Consider the following 20,986-nt stretch of genomic DNA (forward strand, 5'->3'; position numbering starts at 1 on the left):
AAACAGGTCAGAATGCAGTGACAGAGATTTTGCTTCCATATAAAAAAAAAAACAATTTTGGGCAGTGACAGATACGAAAAATAAAGTACAAATTTACTCTTGGTTTGAGTTAATAAAAATCAGCATGGAAGATTCACAAGAAACATCAATACATATACAGAGTAGATAAAAGTGCACGAACCATGGGGTCAGGAAAAAAAAAAAAATCATTAAATCAAATTATCTGTGTCTGAAAACAAGAAGTAGCAAATGTTTGGGTAACCTACAGCAGAAGGCAGCAAACACACAATTATCTTTGCCCCAATCTGCACAGCTTCCAGTATCAGTTTTCAGGGATCAGCCATGCCAGCAGACACATTTGTGCAACTGTATTTTACCAGTTGTTGGAAGACATAGTCACCATGATTTTGCTTAATCTCTTCCTGACTCCCATTTATACTTCCACATAAGATGTGACAGTATAGGCATTTTCAATCTATTCTACCTTAACTCTCACTCCATGCTTTCTTGCAAAAAGATATTTGACAGCACAACACTTCATGTTCCCTTTCCACCTTTCTCCGTCCTCCCTGTCACATTATAGAAGGCATCAGACTAACTTTCTCCAGAACATATCAGTTCCTGAAATTATAGAACCACAGAATGGTTTACATGGGAAGGAACCTGTAAAGATCATTCAGTTCAGCCCCTCTGCTGTGAGCAGGGACTTCTTTGAGTAGACCAAGGTCTCAGAACAGAAAATTCCACTACCTAATCATGACTACTTCCTTCTGCCTCAAGTATATAAACAGCCTTAGTCTCCTGATTTTGTCCTGCTAGGGCCAATTTAACCTAATACTCATAGGACAGTCAACAAATCAGGACTTCCTTTACAGAGTTTTTTTTCACCTTGCCACTAATACATAGTCCTGCTTTTTTCCAGTCCATCTAGCCTTGTGTCTCTCAAGCATTCAGAGAAAAGTGATCAAAAGGAACTTCCACAAACAAATTCTTTCAAAAACAGAAAGTTACAATACAGATGGTGGTGACAAATAAGAAAAAGCAGAAGTGCATTTCAACTTTTGGTGCAATAAGGGTGCAAGATCAGGGACAGTTGCATATGTTTTACATAGTGAAGTTGAGCTAATAGTTAAACACAGCCTTTACAGAGACCACATCAGCACTAATGAAACTATAATTTTCTTTAAATTATTGCTATCCACACCCCAGACCTCATCAGGCAGACAGTAATAGCTTTCCATCATTTATTTTAACACTGAAGCAATCAATAAGCTTTTCCCTCCAGTTCTTTTACTGCTATCTATGAACACTAAAAAGCTAGAATCAGACAACATGTTAGCTACAAAACAGAGTCAAATTTCATTGTTGTCTTTCTTACAGAAAGAGATTCTAAAATGCCACCCGGTTTTGAGATAAACTGGATTAAAGCAGTTTCAGTGATCTACAAAGAAAATCTTAATCCATCAAAACATGATTAATACACTACAGTATCAAAGAACTAAGTAGATAATGTTGGATTGAGCGGCTTTTCCGTCTCGTCATGACTATGTCCTGAGCATTGTTTTGCACTAAAAAGGTCTAATACCAGATTGCAGTACCATCACACTTTGAAAGCTCTGTGAATCATTCACAGAAGCTGAGGATGTCCCACAGAAGACACACACAAAAAAAGCCCTCAGCTCCCACCTGAAGTTTTACTACTGTGTTAAGCAGCATGGAAAAACACATTCTGCAGTCTTCAGAATTTTTCAACAGTACAAAATATTTGGAATATTCTCATTCAACCCAGAGAAACATCAGCAGTAAGACAACTAACGTAACTTTCCCAGATTTGTCTTACTGCTTAAGTCAAATGTTTAGAAAGACTATATTTTACAATCAATAAGATCAGCTTCCTAAACACATACAAAAATCCACAGACAGTAATTATCCTGTTATGGCAGAAATTAGGCCACAGCTTGCAGAACAAGTAGTAAAATGGGGAAAAATTGGTGGACAAGGTGCTTTGACTACAGTGTTCTAGACTAAGTTTTTAAAAAGAGCTTTTACCCAAAATAATAGATATGAGCAGATAACAGAAGGGTGCAGCATTGCTGACTTTACTAAGGGCAAACAGTGCTCACACTGCTAACTGTGACTATTTCATCGTGTTAGCATTTAACTGCTGTGTTCCAATTCTTAGGTAAAGCTCTAATTCCACCACTAAGTCTTCCATTTTATTTTTGCCTATAGCAGCTATCTTTAAGAATTTGTTTGCAGCAGCTTCCACAGTTAAAACTGATACATAGAAATGTTGACAAGCCAAGGGACAAAAACACTTGCTAGTTGCGTTACAGTGGGTGGTCAAGTCTTGACAGCAACATAGGGCTCCAAGCAATGGTGTGAACAAGAGCTACTGAAGAGAACAGACATCAAAATTAGTCATGGAAACTGCCTTGGCACATCAAGATGTCAGAGAACTATTACAGCTGTAAAGAAAAGCAGCGCAGCATCTTTAAAGAATAGCAACAGGTAATCTTACATAACCTATGAACTCTTTTGATATTTTAGGGAACTTAACAAGTATACAATACGTGACCATGTTGAATGCAAGTAAAAACAGCATCAAATTATTTATTCTAAGGTAATAAATTTCAGTCTCAATGTAACTCCTGCAAACATGATATGGGAAGCAATCAGGGTAATCTTGAATTACAGAAAAGACACTTCATGCCCCCACTCATCCTCCTGAGCACCAGAGACCTCCTTAATCAAGGGAATACGAAACAACACAAAACAAAAAAAAAAAACACCACCACACACACACACAACACAAATGTCATGTAGGAAATGGGACTGGGCTGCAGGAGCATAAGAGATGCCAGGATTGAGGAAAACCTAAAAGGAACAAAAATTCCAAGTGAGAAGTTCAGGTCATGCCCTGCAGGAATAACTCATTACAGAATCAACTTGTTCTTTCAAGTAATATTACAAGCTCTTGAGCTAATTTTCCCTCTACTACTCAAACAGCAGCTATGTTCAACACTACTCCAGGGAATACACCACACCACCCATGGCAATACTTAATGCCTGCAAAACAAAACCCTTAACTGTAGAAGAGACTGAAATTCAAGTATTCTGAAGCCTCAATACCCAGTTCATGAGTCTTTGCTAAAAAGGCTTGCATGGTACTTTGTTTCAATCAGAGCTATCAAATATAGACTGGATACTGAGAACTATGACCACAACTACTTATTTAGACACCCCCAAAGTGTCACTACAAGTTGTGACATTTTAAAACCAGGCTTAGCTGCATCTATATGAACTTCATGAAGGTAAAGTGCTTCTTTGGCATCAAAGCACAGTCCAAAGGATGCACAGGCCAGCAGATGTCTACAGATAGTCAAGAGCAAGCATAAAAAACTGCAGTGAATGATCCTCCAAAGATCGGCAGTTGGAAAAGCACTTCTACTACTACTGGCCATCTGGCTGGACTATAAGACTCTTCTTCCCTCTGATTCAGAATTTGACCCCTTTGTTCCCTTTCCTCTGAAGCACTGGAGACTGGCTATGGCTATTGAGTCCAGGTAAGCATCCTGCTGGTAGCAGAGTTTTTTCTGAAGTGTCTGCGAACAGGAATCTCGTGACGCTGGCAATGACTTCAATCTTTCTTGCTCAGTTTCTGAAGCACAACATAGCATTGGCTTTTGGTCACTATAAAGTTTTGTTTAAAGTTCATTCATTTCCTATAGCCAGTAACAAACAGCCTGTGGTTCTCAGTGTGCCAGAAGAAAAGTCATCTGAACATCTAAACGAGATGTAAGTTCGGGGTGGGGAAGGGGGGGAGAGGGGAGAAGGGGGGCAGGTTAAGAAACCCACAAAAATCCTCAGTGACCAAATGGCTCCTTCTAGTCCTGAGCTCCACATTCCCAAATGTACTCAAGTACTCACTTTGCTCAGATATTCATCAAAAAGTAAAAATTTCCCATGTATCTTTCAGTCCAAGAAGTATTTTTATACTTAAAATGAACAGCTAATTATCGCATTTAGTAAGAGCAACTGGATGAACTGGAAAACATAAACAAAACACAACACCAACCCACCTCAAAAATAATTCCACTTCATGATATTCTGTTGCTGGCATGCAGCAATTTATCCCCACCCTTTTCTTCTCCCAACTGTGAACAAGTTTTCTCTGGGAAGAATGTTGTCTGAAAATATTTGCAGAACAGCTCTGTGTCTTCAGGTTCTTCAACTAGACACCTCAACAACAAAGAACAATACAAGCCTCTCTGGAAAAGACTAACAAAACCTGCCACAATTCACAGACACCTCATTAATCTGCACATTGCCATTCTCTCACATTTACTTACTCATCATCTCACTGCACCAGTTTACTAGGGTGATCTGCTGTAGAACAAATTCAACAATTCTGATTTTTCTAAACTCTGGTACAGCAATTTCAAGCATTGTGAAAAAAAAAAGTGCCAATGGCTGCATTTTGTCCCCACCCATACAAAGCATAAAAGACGAAAGAGATTTTACATGACTAAGGCCCAGCAAACGGCCCAACAGCAGCAGTGCCTGTGTCAGCGGGTTTATCCTCCCACATCCAGCATCCCGAGGACTCCATTATTTCATGGGAGCTGCAAAGAGAACAGTTTGTAAACAGGCAAAAGGACTTTTCAAAACAGTTGGCCCTTCAGAGAGAGCTGCAGGCTTTAACCTTGAAATAGCCATGCTGCTATAAGGAGAAAGCACAGAGCCTGGGATTTTTTGTTCGTTTTAATGGTCAGAATACATGAGTAAATGGCAGGAAAAAGCGTGTATTGAGAACTACGCGTGTTTAAAAGGCCCACCAAGTAGCAGCCTGAATACAATGTATAAATAAATCCAAGTCATACCAAACAGCATTCCAGAGTCATGTGTCAAGCGAAAAGCAGAAAGACTTGTCTGTTTGAAGAAAACAATTGTGATAGTTTATATGCAAGCCAGTTTCCTATATATTGACTCAGGATTTTACCATTTAATGACAAGTGCCCTGAAGCAAAATTATTATGAGCCCACTGTATACTAGATTGTGTTTCTAGGCACTATTTAGTTGAGAGTTCATTCAAAATGTCCTTTTTTTGTGAGATAATGTACCTAAATTGATCTTATTCTCTACAAAAAACCAAACACCAAGCAAACAAAACACCCCAAAAAAACCCTACTCAGTACGACCCATCACCTCTGCTGCCCCCCAAAGCCTGTATTTCAGAGTAAATCTCCTTCAAGAGATCATGTAACAGATTACACTGACCCTCATTTGTTTGCATTAAGCATAAACATCAGAGCCGCTTGTAATAATCTACCAAAGATTAAAAAAATCTTTGAAAAAAAAATCATTAATTTCAAACAGACATTTAACAGTTCCTCTGTCACACAGAAATGGGATTTCTACTATGAAAGGCCAGATGCTCAAATGGATTAAAGAGTGTCTAGTCTTTAAGTCCTGCATCTGCAAATCAACACTGACCCAGTGACCTGAAGTAAAATTTAATAAGGAAAAAAAAAAGTATTCAACAGTCACATATAGAGCATTCAACGCAGGAAATAAAAACAATATTTGCTCAAGACTATGTGGACATTTACACAGTGCTTGTCAGAGAATATGCAGATAGCTGGAGAATGGTAAAAGTAAAGTCCCCTATTTCTCCTTGAAACAGGTTTAGCAAAGGCAGTGGAAAAACAAGCTTCTCAGCCCCCCAGGAGAAATCACCTCTGGAAGGGGTATATACAAGCCATTACCTTCATGTCGATATGACTGTTGCTCTCTGTGAAGACTTGCCAACGAGACAGTAATTCACATCCACATTGACAGCGAATCCTGTAGGTAACAGCTACTGTACTGGAAACAGACCAGAGAACTGAAACCTGTCCCACGCCAAACACAGGGCAACCTTGGGGTCGTTGCCCTTCCCTCCAGCTAGGTTCAGCATAGCATCTGAAGGGTGAAAGTCTAATCTCTTTCCCAGCAATAAAGCCAATCTGCCTCCTGCGCTCTTTTTAACAGCACAATTACAGACCTGCAAGTTGTACGTGTGAATGAGTCCACTGCAGCCCATTAAAAGCAAGTTTTGCACCACCTTCAATGGCAATGCAATACTCGAATTCTGGGGAAGGAAGGGGTTAAAAAAAAAATCCTTCTAATTACAAGATGATATAGCTTCCATTAAGAGTACTCGCCCAGTTCTACCAATGTGCAAGTGTGACATGATGTCTGAAAGGACTTAAGACACATATACTCAGCTCCTATACGCACAAGAAAAGCTCATACACTATAAACAGTTAAAGTACTCAAAGAAATAAAAACCTCCTCAACCTCCCACACACACACTTTTGTTAGGCACCAAGACTTGGAAAGCATCATGTAGGTTAAAAATTTATCCTAGTCAAATATGTTGCAATTGTGACTTATTAACCCCATTGTTAACTTTCCTCCCAAACTCTAATGTACTGACATTTTACTTGCATCAAAGCAGGGGGCAGATAGGTGGAAGTTTTAATTAAAAGCTTCTGATAGTGTCCTCCCCTGTATCAAATAAAAATGGCAGTCCTGGCAACAACAGGGATGCAGTATAAGAGCTTTATTTGAAAAGGGAAAGCCCATACATCACTAAAAATATCTGCTGAAGTAACGTTTGGTCTATCTGGGATACAAATTAATTTTAATGCCTCTTGTTTAAGTCAGTAATTTGAACTGCACACAAATGTTCATCATGCATTTACTATTAAAAAAATTAATATTCCTAGCTCCTACAGTATAACAAAAAATGTCTTCTATAGGGCACAAAAGCCTTATAAGCATATAATTTCTGATATTATTTTCCCCTTTAAAATCCTGACATCAAAACAGCCATGACATTTGCAGAGCATCCTGAAAACTCATGTCAGGTCTCCATACAATTAAGCTCCATAAGAGAAAGAGTCTAAAATGTTTGGTCAGTTGGTGAGTTGGAAAGAGGGTCAGAGGGTGGGAACGAAAAGTAGAAGAGCTGCTCCTGCATTCTGCCTCCCTTAGGGTGCTTCCTCTGAGCAAACTGCATAAAACACCCTAAACATCCATTGTATCATGAGCTCCGTTTGAACATTTCCCCTCGTCTCACTCTTCATGCCAGTACGAAAACCAAACACGTACTACATCCAAAAAAATCACTTACACACAAAGCAATCAGCATGAAAAGGCACGTAAATCAAATAGATTTGGCAGTGAACAGCATTTCACAAAGACAAGAGATATGAATTGCTCCATTTGTGTCAGTTTGGCCAGTTATTGTTCTGACTTACTACTTTAACGACCCCAAATTAAACTGCTTGAACTGAAACGGACAAAGATCTTTAAAATACAATTCTCCCTCCCCACCCTCTTAACAATAAGCATTATTTCTGTGCTGCTACCATCCTTAAATCATAAAGCTACTGCACCAATTAAAAATTACCTGCATACATAATGAATTTAGTACTGACCTTGCAAAAAGCTTACTCCTCTTGGCTAGAAATCATTAATAATTTTGGTAAAACCCTTTTATGTGCTTCTCCAGCTAGCTAATTCCAGCCTTCCATTAACGCACTCCATTGCAGATAATTGCCGACAGCACACGCTCCCCTGCTTTTTGCTGGTTCCCAACCCAGCAAGGATAATCACATTCCAGCGGGGAGCGAACAGATGGCAGCCTCCATGGTAACCAGTCCTCCCCAGCTAGTGGTAGCACTGGGAGACTCCCGGGGACTGGGCAACAAGCGCTCTTTGTGCTTCAGCCTTGCAAAGCCTTAGGGAAGGAAGGGAGAGCCAGCTCCTAGCGTGCACTGGGCATGCCTAGCAGGTGCTTCGCCTCTCCGAGCAGGCAAAACACCTTAACAAAAGCTCGCAAACAGGTTTAACCTTGACATTGCCCATTCCTGCGTTGTGCAAGGGGGCGGGGTGAGATAAAACACACTTGAGATGGAGGTGAAGCTAGCAAGAGTTTTCATTTACTATTAAAGCAGAAGGTTCAGAGAAATTAGCTAAGTGTTCTTCCCCCCCCAACAAAATTATTTTCTGAAGGCATGCTCTTTTCCCCTGAATGGGTTTGATTTCAGAATGATGGCAATGTTTGCTGCCTGATCTCTGTCTCCAATACCTTGAAATTGCTCCCCTCAAGAATTAAATCACCTCCCAGCCTGAGTTTTACTCAGCAAGAACTGCACAGACCCTTGCTTTTGGTCTTAGGGCTTCTGTCAGGCTGATCTGCTCCTGCATCTGCCAAGACCAATGCTGAGTCAGCAGCAGGCGAAACCACTGTGTCTCTCTGCTGCACAACCAGGCTGCCGGGGGAGGCGTGTCTGGAAAAGCCTTTTCTCGCATCAAAGCTGTGCCTGAAACCACTGGTCTCACCCGGCCAGATCCTGTGCAGCTACACACCTACGCTGACTGCGCTCACCAGCTCAGCAAAATTCCCACCGATGTTATCTGGAATGGAAAGGGAGGTGGCTTTTCAAGACCAACTGATAATGATCTTGTCTGTAAAATAAAAAGAGCTTTGAAAGAACGTATTAAGGCTTTAAATACTGATGAGTTGCACAGCACCACGTCTCAAAACACTTAAGGTTCGAACCAGTGGATGTGGAAAAGCATGGCAGTGCCATAGTTCATGGACTGACTGTTGACGCATTCAAACTTTCTCTCCCTTGCTCTCAAAACCATGCAGCACTTATGACTAACAGTGCGTCAAAAAAAAAGTGAGTAATTTTACTTAAAGCTGAGCCAAACTTGGACTTCAAGTTCCTACATGCTAAGTCAGGTCTGCTGAATTATTCTTTTGAGGAAGGGAAAATGGTTTCCTTTCTCCCTTAATGGCACCTCTGATTGTATAGCTGGTCCTGCAGGGCAGTGTTTGTTCCTGTAAAAGACTGAAAAACCCTATGCAGGAACCTACCACCACAAAAACACATGACTTTTCCTCTGGGTGGTCCCAGGCACGGAGCTCAGTAATTTCCCCCCCCTCCAAATTTTCAGTTTCCCTCATTCTCACTGCATAAGGAAGTTAGTTTTGTTTCACAGTGAGTGCAGTGATGTTTTTCTTAACATTAGTAAGAAACACCACTACTGAACTGCTAGTGCATTAACACTAGAAGCCCCTCAGATCACTGCTCAGAAGGCTTGAGCACCCAATAAGTGGCGGGAGAGTCCCCACCATGGAAAGCGTGGCAGCTGAAGAGGACCCAGGCTTCGGAGGGGACTCACAAGGGCGCTGTGGGTACCGCCGAGAGGCATGGGACCAAACCCAAGTCTGCCAACTTCCCTTCCAGGACTCGCAGATCATTCTAACTCATGACGCTAATTTCAGCCCATTTTCTTCCTCTAAATAAGCCATCTTCACATTACCAAAAGTTTCTCAAGAAACCGTGGACACCAAACCTAATCATCTGTTGGCAACAAGGGTAAAATAATGTAAGGAAGGAAGCCAATTTCCTGTTAAACTTGCCAATAATATAAACTTCTCAGCATTTAAGCATTATGAAACACGCTGATGGCATTTCTTGTTTTGCCTCTTTCAAATAAAGACCATGGGTCAGAAATTACTTTTAATATACTAATTGATTTTATATCTTTATGCATTTCTGGAAAAAAACCAAACTGTAGCAATTACAACTCTTGGTAAATACACTGACTTCAAAATTACAGGGATTCAAGTTCAGTTTCAGTCTTTTTTCCTTCATGAAAGAGACCTCCTACAAAGTAATTTTCTAGATTTATGTTAATTATAACTTTATATTTTAAAAATTATGTTGTTTACTGAAATATCATAAGCAATTTCAGCATTGGAAAACCTGTTCCAGACATCAACAAAGACCCTTAAACCATCTGGTTTTGAACAAGTACTAGCTGTACTCATTATAGGAGGATCGCTAGTAGAATAAAGGGCAACAGCAGTCAAAATTAATTTCAGCTTCTTACTTGGATTTTCTCTAATTCTTAAGTCTGATTTTGCAGATACAGCACAAAAATTTGAATAAACTACACAGAGTAGCCATCAAACAAAGAAAAGGGCAATGGGATGCACTACAAATTTTAGCAAAAGCAACAGGCAAGTTACACGGAGCAACACTAAGCAAATACCCTATGTAACAAACGTTTTATTCAAGCTACTTGAAAAGGAGAGAGGAAAACAGGTTTTGGTTTTGAAGAGAAAGAAAACTTAGTCAACTCCCCTTATTCTTTGGCCCACTCTAAACCAGATAGGTCTTCTACAATAAATCGTTTTTAACTGGAAGATATTAATGAAAAATAAACAACATATTGATAACTTGTCTCCTGAATTGATTCCCTTAAAGAAGTTGTCTTTTGTAATACTGATATAATGTGCTTCAGCTTATTCGAGTCCCAGTTGCTACCTGATAGGATCAAGACTTTGGTATTCTATGCAAGTTGATGGGGACTCAAACTGGACTTTAGAAATGTATCTTTTTCAAACTGGATACTTTTGTGCACGTGTGATGACCACTTAAAAACTATTCACCCAAAAGAAGTTACGTGAGATTAGAATAAGTCATATTGACAGAAGTTAGTCTCCATTCTCTGCATGAGATTTGGCAGCCTTATTTATAAAGCAAACACAGCATCCCAGTAACTGACCCAAGGCCTCATGCATACATAATTTTCAATTTTTGCCCATGTCTCATACCTGGTTTTGGACATTTACTAAAATCTCATAAATCTCAGCTGTACTAATTGTATTCTACCAACAGAGATAAAGCAATACAATAGACCATGGATCTCCTCTATTATACTATCACCTTTGTTTCTAAAAAGAAAGCAGTTTCAATATAATATGTATTTCTTTTAACTTGATACCACTTGCTATTGAGAAAGTTCATTTAAAGATAATAGGAAGTCTACATTTTTAAGAGTATAAAAAAAATATTTTGTAAGCAATTGTAAGGGCTGAAACTTGCAAAATTTCTTCTTGTCTACAATTCCAAGATTTAACATTTTTGTGATAAGCACAGAACAAGTAAGGCTTCCACACTGGTCCTTTAAGATCCATCCGTATAGCAGAGATGTTCTTCCAGTCTTACCTCAAATTAGTTGCTCAATCAAAAAACATGCTACTTTGCAGAAGAAAAGCAACAAATTAAAGCATTGCAGACAGCAAGTGCTTCCTCAGCAGCATCTCCATAGATATAAAGCAAATGGAGACCTCACTCCTGGGTGAGTTGCACTCCCCTTACTTCCCAAGTGTTTCCAGGCCCCACAGTTTTTCATTGGCACAATGCCACAAGAAGCAAGACCATAGAGTTTCTTCTTTCACCTGGTGCCCCCGTAGGCTGGGGGCACGTGTATGCTGTGTGTGGGAGAAGGGGCCAGCAAATGTTTTTCTCTTGTTCTTAAAGCCACTGTTTAAGTGATGTCAACATTTTGAGCGATAAACCTCTCCCTTCCACACTGTTACTGTTTACAAAAGTGGGATTCACAGTAGGAAGATGCACCGTCTCCTTCTCACCATTTCAATGACATGTACCGTCGCCATCTACCGCAGCAATTAGTCTTCTATTATTACAACAGCTGTTTATTTTTTGGCAACTATCATTAAAGGATAACAAAGAAACCAAAGAAACATGGACAGAGATCATACTAGGCCATCTTTGTGACCTATTTGGTGTACAAGCCTGAAAGTTATCCTTCCTTCATAGGCAGTCCTCCAGAACAACTTTCAAGTTAAGAAATTAAATTCTTTACGGAAGTAGAATAAACAGGACTTCTACTGTTATGTCTCCAAAGTTAGTTATTTTCAGATTAGAAGCAGCACCAGCCCAATATACTGAAAAAGTTATTCCATAAACTGGAATTACTTTAGTTTCTAGATACTTCATGGCACCTCTCCCACTGACCTGTATCAGTAGCATTGCCGAGTTAGTAACGCCTGTCAAAAAGCACATTGTTTTTTCTTTCAAACAACATCAAAGCATACCTAGAGTTATTCAGGCACATTAAAAAAAAAAAAAAATCCTTTCATCCAAAGGCCCTAGATTAGACCTCCTTTCTCTAGTGAAGAAAATCCTCTTGGAAATTGCTGATCACAAAGAGGTAAACACTGAATTATTTTTACATCGATAGTAAAGTGTAGCGCGCAGAAGAGTTGTTAAGAATACACAATAGCACAGCCTCCTTGAAGAGGATACTTCAGCTCAGGCCTTGCACATACAAGGCATGAGACAGCTCATATTGGTGGTACCTGCCCAGAAGCAAGAGGTCTGGAGCTGTTTTTGCAAGATGTGCATGAGCAGAGAGAAAGGGAGAGCAAACATCTAGGGATTTACACTCCAAAATCAGAATAAACTGACACACTAATGCTTTTCAATCTATCTGCATTCAAAACAAAAGCAAGAGGGTTGACAAAAGCAGAGCTGGATTGTAGCTGAAAACTCAGTTTGTCAAGGTAGGACAATTCAGGTCAGTGTCTGGAAGCATCCAACAATAGGGCACAGCAACCACCAGACATGCCTGATTATTTCTGCAATTGCACAGAGCGTTTCCATGGAAAAGCAGCAGCCTCCTAGGTTTGACATTCAGCATCTGACAGCTGAGCCAGCCAGAGCTCAGACACACAAGGCTCCAAGAGAGATCACAGACAGCTCTTTGGACATGGTTCTGAGCAATGCAAGAGTAAAACCAGCTCTAGGGAAGAGCCTAACCTCAGGGGCCCTGCCCTGTGCTCTTTATTTACCAGTTAAGATCCCAATGAAAGCAGAATAGACATCAGAGTAGCACACGGGTGGGAACCATAGCCATGGGGCTTTCCATTCTCTTTACGTTTTACTAAAGCATTTCTAGGAAGGGACAGGAACTACAGGACTGCTCTTCTACCCTGGCTTGGACAACTCCCAACAGAACTTGTAAATAAAAGATGGAAATACTGTCTCTGGAAGAAGAATAGCCTGTACATTCCCTTCCCTATAAAGTATCCTTCAATAAAAACCATGAAGAGTAGAAGAATAAGGAAATTCAGAAATATCATGCTTCCATAAAATAATTCAAAATGTTATGGGTATTCAGTGTGCTAGTCTCCTCTATGCAGATACAGGAAATTCTTGTACTTCAGACTTGAGAAGAACTAGAGTTTTTTAACTCCAGAACTTTAATTTATGCTTCACAGAGGTAATCTCAGGTACAGCAAGAGCAGTGACATTTGAGCTGTAGTAAATATTGCATCAGCATTCTTGTGCTTTAGCCCATTGCAGGTGGCTAAACTATTAGTGGCAAAGAACCCAGAAAAATTCTTAAAACGCATTTTAGCAGACCCACATAATTCAAACTGATTTGATTTAAATTCCTCTCCAAACTCAACAGGCGCCGCTTTGCCACAGATTTCTAAGATGTAGAAACACCTCTGTTACTTCCAACACAAACACTTTTCTGAGCAGTCTGTAACAGTTTTTCTGACTGAGCAACAGATTAATTTTAAAAAACATCTTGTTTTTCCCTAGCTTGAAGTTCCTTGAGCAGGTTGACAGATCAGCCAGCAGTACAATGCCTAAAGAAACCAGGTTTGGGTATTTGATCAGGCAACAGAGAATGCCTCATTCATGCCCACAGCTCCACTGCCAGACAAAAGGGAGACCAGTATCACAGGATTTACCGACAGCTGCTGAGACCACACCAACAAAACCTAAACATTCCACCTGCCTCCCATGACAGTTCACACAACTGAGCTAGTTTCTTTACAACCCAAATTTACAGTACCATGTAGGTCAACAGTAACCATTTGTTCAATTAGAGTCACCCAAAAAGAGTCCTGTTATTATTTTGTATACCTGTCAATGGCTCAAAGTTCTCTTTTCAGTCTACCTCCTCCCGCAAGGACAAGGAACCAGTTCGACAGCTGCAAAAAAATGAAGGTTTTGGCAAAGACTATTTAGAAAAGTGTGATGAGTGCTGGGGGTCTTGGCCATAGTTGGGGCTTCCAGGTGGACCCATGACAGATGCATGTCTTTAAACACATATAGCACAAACCCACAGGTCCTATTTCAGATTATTTTCAAGGTAAGTAATAGGGCCAGTATAGCCTGTCACTGTACCACGTTTTGATTGTGGTAAGAATATAACGAAGGCTTGTATTATTCTTAGCAACATACAAAGAGGGAGCCATATCTTTCAGTAATTTTGTTCTTCTGCTACAAGGGATGGGGGAAGGATATCAGCACATGGGTCACTCCAATATCTTGAAAGATCTAGACTTTTTCATAGTTTGTCTTTAATTGTAGAAGTACTTACTACACATAAGCATAAGGAAAACAAAAAACAAAACAACAAAAAACCCCACACACAAACAGCATAAAACAAGCCATACCTACAAAGAAATACTTCTACATTTTCTGAAAAAAAATAATGATTACTAACATATATACAAAGTGGAACTAATAAACCGATCTTTCTCAGAAAAAAAAAAAAAACACTTTGAAAACACTTTTGAAGTTTTGTCAGTCTTTGCTACAGCTTTGTTGAGCTCATCGAGTCAAAACCATCCAGTACAAATAGGGATGAATATTTAATAGCATTTCTATGCCCCTCAAGTAATACAGTATAGTGCTAATGTATATATATATACACTACAGTGAAACACTCTCCATTCAGTCTGCCCATACTTACATTTTAAACAGCTAGAATATAGGCACAGTAGTAGATGTCAGTATTATCTAAACTTCACTTTCAAGAAAAGAGCACATTTGACAATGTACTGCTAGCTAATGATGTGGGTGGGTTGTGGTGACATGCATCAGTTCCCTCTCATACAGTTTAAAGATCATTACTATTCTCAGACTGCATGTGACAGAAAAATAGGAAGGAGAGGTTAGGAAAGTGTCAGAAAATAAGTTCTAATTTGAACACAAGTCCATTGTGTGCTGTGAGGAAGGTCACAAGATTCAACTTCTATTGTGGAGTTAGATGCCTTGGATCAACACAGTGCTGCTCATCCAAGCAATGAAAATTCAGTTCAGTGCAACTGCCTTTGGACACTGACAGATGACTTCTTCCTCACTGACAGCAAGAAACATGCTTTCTTTTTAATATTAGCTGACAAACTAGATCTAGATTACAGAACGCACTCCTGCATAGACAAGGTTGATCACAGGCCACCAGAGAACTTACTTCACTCCTGCTGTTTTCTAATTCTTTAAAAGAGATCTACAAGTATAGCAGCTACAGACCAGGATGTGAAAACTATGTATATCTTTATTTTGAAATATTTTCAAGACTCTCCCACAGGTTGTAAAAACACTTCAGAAACAGCAAACTATTAAAAAACAAAACAAAACAAAACAAAAACACACCACACCACATAGGACACAAGAGGTCTACTTACAGCTACCCATGCCTTATATAGGAATGTCATTACTGCGAGCAGAAATCCTTACATTCCAATGGTTTTGTGTAAGTAACTCCACCCGTCTAGGAGACAGCCTTTAAACTGGGCATAAAATGATTACTATCAACTCAATATATAAAAATAGGAAGTTCTGAATTTCATAACTTAGTGACATAGCTCAGGAAATAAGCAACAAGAAATATTTCAACACAACCTACAGTGGATTGTGCAAGTGGACACTTAAGTCAAAGAAAATGCTTTTTTAAAAGAAATAAAATCCTTACAGGTCAAGATTCACTTGACTCAGTGCCATCAATAAGGAGAACTCTATAGCTATGCTCTAATCCACATTAACTATATTCCCATCACATCTTAAAGACATTTTAAGAACCTCCACTTCCTAGGAAAATAATGGGAAGATTTGGCAATGCAGAATGGATGTCACTCAATGTAGAAGAGTGGTTCCGTGTTTTGGTTTGTGAAGAACTAGAAAAACATTAATTAATTCAGTGAAAGGATTTGTGTAAGTTACTTTCACTTGTAGTCTTAGTACTCTTTTCATAGTATTAAACTGTCTAGTAGCGAGTTAGTTATCTTCCAGTACTAAGAAACTTAGGAACATGATAGTTGTATCATTTGCATTTGGTGCTCTTCCATTTTTGTTTCTCATCTTTGTGGTCTTTAAACTCAACTTCAGCAGAAGGTCTCAAAGCCTTCTACTGCTACGTGTTTGAGTCATGCAAAATGTAGCATAAAAACATGTAAGCAGTGACTGCCAAAACCTTCCGAGTCTTTTCTGTGTTGACTATTACATTACTGAAGTGATACTAGAGAATTTTCAGGCAGAATGAAAGACTTGACATTTCCATCACACCACAATAATGAACACTTATGACAAAATCCTATGGCATAAAGCAAAGGTGACGCCAGCTTCTTTCTTTAGAAAGTTTTCTAGACGGCCAGATATGTACCTGTCACGTTACCTTCTCCACACAGTTTCTTTAGAAGTCCATTAAATACTCCACTGCTCATTTTAAAAACATTACATACATGGGGGAAACAAACAAACAAACCCAAACACCACAACCTATTTCACATTTCTAAAGAAAGGAGGTCTAAGCTGTGTCATAACAACCACTGTGTGTAAGTAACTATAACAACTGCTCTTGCAGACAGTCTTCTTCCTTTGAAGTTGTAATATTTGAATTCCTTTACAAACACAACTTAAAGGCATCAGTTGCAGAAAATTACTTGAAAAAAACTAGGTAGTATCATTATTGTTCAATATATTAGAAGTCCCAACTCCTGGCAATAGAGCAACAGTTACAGCAAATCTGGGGTGCCACTTGAAATTTTCCCACCCCTCATATTGGGAAAAGTTTGAAATAATAGAAAAGTCACAAAAGTAGGTAAATGAAAAGATGAAATATTTTACAGTGATTTTGGAGGTTTGCTTTTTTTTGTTGTTTTGTGGGGATTTTTTTTTTGTTCTTTTATTTTAAGAAACTACTGAAGACTGTGTTGACTTTGATAACAGTAAGACACAACCGTAGGGCAAAGCAGAAAAAAAACAACATAATTCATGCTTGCAAAGTCAGGATGAATTACTCCACATATACTAAGGATCCCTGCAAAAGAGTGCCCTTCACAAAGAGCTGCGCTACAGCGACTCCGGTGATACCCACTGGATTACCTCATCCTGAAATTGATTTTTTTTTAAAAACAGGAGGCACTATGAGCTAAAACAAGAAGTGGAACATGTATCTTCTGCACTATTGCTTCATTAAGTGTGAAAATTTAGATTTCAGAAAATAACACTACCAGGAGACTACATAATCCAATGCTTAGGCCTGAAATATAATTGCTATGCCTAGTCCCGTCCTGTGGAGACGGCTGTGAGAAAAACCACACCATCAAATGTGTGTACTACATTTACCTCAGCCTAAGAGAAGAGAAAGAAAAACACAGTGCAGCCAGACAGTTCAGCTAATGAATTTCAGACTTGTTTTTTAATGGTTCCTCACCAGAAAGCCATCTGATGGTACTAGCGTCAATCACTCATTTTCTTCTAACAACTAGCTGGGCTACAAACCTTTGGCTTTCCCAGAGACAATGGAGTTTAAACATTGTTGTCTCTAATACTGCCCACTATCTCACCCAGAAACCCTTCTCACCCTTTCCTTCATGCCCTGCAGCTAGTGTTTGAAATCCCAGTATGAATTTTCATGATATTATTGATCGTGTTACTTCTACCAGCTTCCTGCACCTTTAACAGCAGACACACTACATACACTCTTCTCCCAGCAGTTTCAGGTTATAGAAGGAAGTGATAGCTGAACACAAGTGAATGAAACAAAAACTCAGCTTTTCATTTTGCAGAGTTATATTTGATTTCAGCACTATAACCATCAAGAATAATTGCTGTCATCAACAGGAAAACACCTGCATCCGACAGTCTACAGAGAGCACTTACTCATCTGGACCACAATTGCCCAGGATACCGTAGCAGTATATCGTATATTACGCTGTCATTTATTTAAACTTCTATTATTTTATTTAAGCTTACTTTAAGCCTTTTGTGACAAGTAATTAAGGCTGCACTATAAGGCAAGTATTTTTTCAGCCTCTTCAAGTAGTCTATTTCTGTTGCTTCAGTAAATTGTAATCGAATTTTAAGGCAAGCCTATGCTGTGATGGGACACAGTATAGCAAAATCTGTAGTCTAACAGGTTTCAGATTCAGTTAATAATCTCTCACTCTATTCCACAACAAGTAAAGACTTCAATAAGTTGTGACATTCCTACCCGGAAGCTACAAAACAGAGTACCCCAAAATAGATTTTTTTACTCAGTCCTACATATGCAAAACAATCAATCTCAAAAATGCATCCATTCCTCAACTCAGAGGAAATTTAGCACACCCAAATTTAAGACACTCAATTGTCAAACCAAAGGCATCTATATCTGTGATTTATCAAAAGTGATGCTGAAAATGGATATAAATACTTCAACTGACTCAACAAAACACAGAAGCAGTTGAAGACTCCCAAACTGACCGTGAGTGTGTTCCTCTGAACACAATATACAGTCCGTACATTTGCCACCTCCCCCTAAAGCAGCAGTTGACAGCTAGAAACATCCATGTTGCTCACTGAATGGAGGGAGAGACTGCTCTACATTTTATTTTAAAAAGAGAAATTCAATCATTTTGTTTCCATCATGAGCTCAGGAAATACTAAAGAAGTAGCTGAAAGACTCTACTCACAGTTAGACTATGAGGAAACTGTAAACCACAAGAACCCTTGCTGCCTTCTTCAGCAATCTCTCAGGAGATTTAAGGGATTACGTTAGCTAGATTTGGGAGAAGAAAGATCTGAGACATTCTCTTGGGATCCACAGGAAGCCTAAATAAGTACAGTATGTGATGGCACACATTCCTGCTTTTTCCCCTGCCCCCTTTGACAGCATGTATCTTCACTAAATATTGAAACTAAAGTCTGCCAAGGGCCTGTATTTTAGGAAGACTACCAACCTCAAGCCCAAAATAATCAAAAATGTTATGTGTGTTCAGAGGAATTTTTCCATGTTCACACCACAGTCTCTCCCATCTCCAGAGGAACAACAAAACAAAAGCTGTATTTCATTACATTCAATAAACTACTTTTTTTCTTCAATAACTAACCAAGATGAAAGAACATTCCCTTTTTCGATTTTTAGATTTCGATTTAAAAAAAAAATGTTTTTAAATGAGGAAGTGTTTAGGTGATCGATCCACTTTCATTAGGGTCCCTCTCCCTTTCCTGCAGATTCTGAACAGCTGCCCTGCATTTTGCCAAGTCCATGGCCACATACACCCACAACTCTGACTCATCATTTGAGAGTGCCAACATTGCTACTTATTTGTTAGCTGCTTCCTCATCTTTTTATGGTTTAGGACATCCTCATCATGACTTTGAAATCAGTTGCACATGGAAAGTCATACTGCAGACTGAAGACCTCTGTGGTATACACTCAAACATTTAAGAAAATAAAAATTTAAAAAAATCCTTTACAAACCACAAAAGAAAACAGGTCAGCTTTGCCTTTTCCAAGGATTTCTTTGACCTTTTCTGTATAGGACTCCAACATATTTATTGTACTGGAATATGTCCTGGGCATTGGTCAGAATAGATTGTTGAGCCTTTCTATCAACTACCTTGACTGATCAGAGATGGAGGGAGGGCCGAAATGATGAATTTTTACCTCTTCCAGAACTGAAGTTATATGTCTATACGATGATATTCTCATAAAAGACTATCAAAGGGCAACCAATTCCAGTACCAAGCAACTAAAGACCTAGCTATAACAGGCTTGTTTTTGCTGCTCTCATTTGAGGAATCCACTTTTGCAAGATTTGGATTACAGAGCACATTATCATCTTATCCAGCATTTTATCATGTACCTGGACACCTAGAAAGAAAAATTAAAAAGGACCGTTCCAGAAGAAATAATGTATTAAGTCTATAGTTCCTTCAGGACAGATGACCATGGTAACTAAAAGACCAAGGAAGATGTCTCAAGATACTATATCACATATTATTTGATATATTCAATGAGTATATAATTGAATAGCTTCTTTACAAAATGAAGGTGCGGAAGGCAAATAAAATCATCCACAGGAGGTAACTTCTTGCCGCTAATATGCTGAACAAGAGGAAACATGAATCATGACCACAACACTCTACATGGTTTCTATTACTATCCAAGACAAGAGAGTTTGTCCTCCTTTCTTTTCCATAGAGGCAAAACAACTACTTTATTTGCCTTACTTGGAAGAAGAGACAACGACAAAGACTATTTCAGTAAGGTCTTCTTCAGTGTGGCCTCTGCCATTCTATGATTCTATAATACATATCCTTACTGTCTTACTGCTGTAAGACAGTCACAGCCCTAAGTGTTAGTGCACATTATTGAAGTAAGGAAAAAAAAAAAAAGGAAACCTTGTACATGTATTTTAATATATATGTTATATATATATAATTTCCAGCTAAGCAGTCAGGCACCTGTACTCTTACAGGAACATCTGCAGACCATAACAGGCAGGTTGTCAGACCCCATCTCATTCAAGCCGCTCTCCCCTCTACCTTGGGTCATACAGTAATTTAGTTTTGAAGGAGCATCTAAGGTAACCTGGTCCAATGATCTGGTCAAAGTAGGGCAAACTTAGATCAAGTTGCTCAAGGTCTTGGCAACTGAGCTCCAAGTGCCTCCAGGGATGGAGATCCCACAAGCCCTCTGTCAAGGGTTTAGATTGTGGGGTGACAATCAAACCCTGGCAGATGTATTGTTAACCTCCTCTCCCCCCCACTTCCCCCTTTTGCCCCTCCCCCTCCCCCCTTCCCACTAAGGACAGGGGTTTGGGAGGGAAAGAAGGACAAAGAGAAGAGAGTTGAAAAAATTAAAGATGTTTTACTAATGCTACTAATAAGAATAGAGAAAATAATACAAAATATACAAAACCAATCTTGAAAGTCTCAGCAACTGCAGAGCTGGCCCTCGAAGTCCTGGATTGGACGCCGTAGCCAACCGGAGCTGGATTCAGTCTCTCACTAGGCCTCAGTTTGCAGGGACGACTAGCAA

The 20,986-nt window shown here is 39.3% G+C and overlaps 1 protein-coding gene across 4 annotated transcripts in view; it reads right to left on the bottom strand.

Annotated features, from left to right (window-relative positions):
• FGD4 (FYVE, RhoGEF and PH domain containing 4) overlaps positions 1 to 20,986 on the bottom strand; it is a 118,237-nt gene that overhangs the window by 68,168 nt on the left and 29,083 nt on the right. The window contains exon 1 of one of the 4 annotated variants that reach the window (XM_065842603.2): positions 15,366 to 15,384. The exons of 1 other annotated variant lie outside the window; for it this stretch is intronic. In XM_065842603.2, coding sequence (XP_065698675.1) covers positions 15,366 to 15,375 — 10 coding nt within the window. In that variant the 5' untranslated portion in view covers positions 15,376 to 15,384. Of the gene's footprint in view, positions 1 to 5,769; positions 5,870 to 7,488; positions 7,785 to 15,365; positions 15,385 to 20,986 lie in introns of those variants that run through there. 2 more of the 4 variants (XM_065842611.2, XM_071817195.1) reach the window with 2 other exon arrangements.

Source organism: Patagioenas fasciata, chromosome 1 (genome assembly GCF_037038585.1).
Source record: "Patagioenas fasciata isolate bPatFas1 chromosome 1, bPatFas1.hap1, whole genome shotgun sequence".
Classification (NCBI taxonomy): domain Eukaryota; kingdom Metazoa; phylum Chordata; class Aves; order Columbiformes; family Columbidae; genus Patagioenas; species Patagioenas fasciata.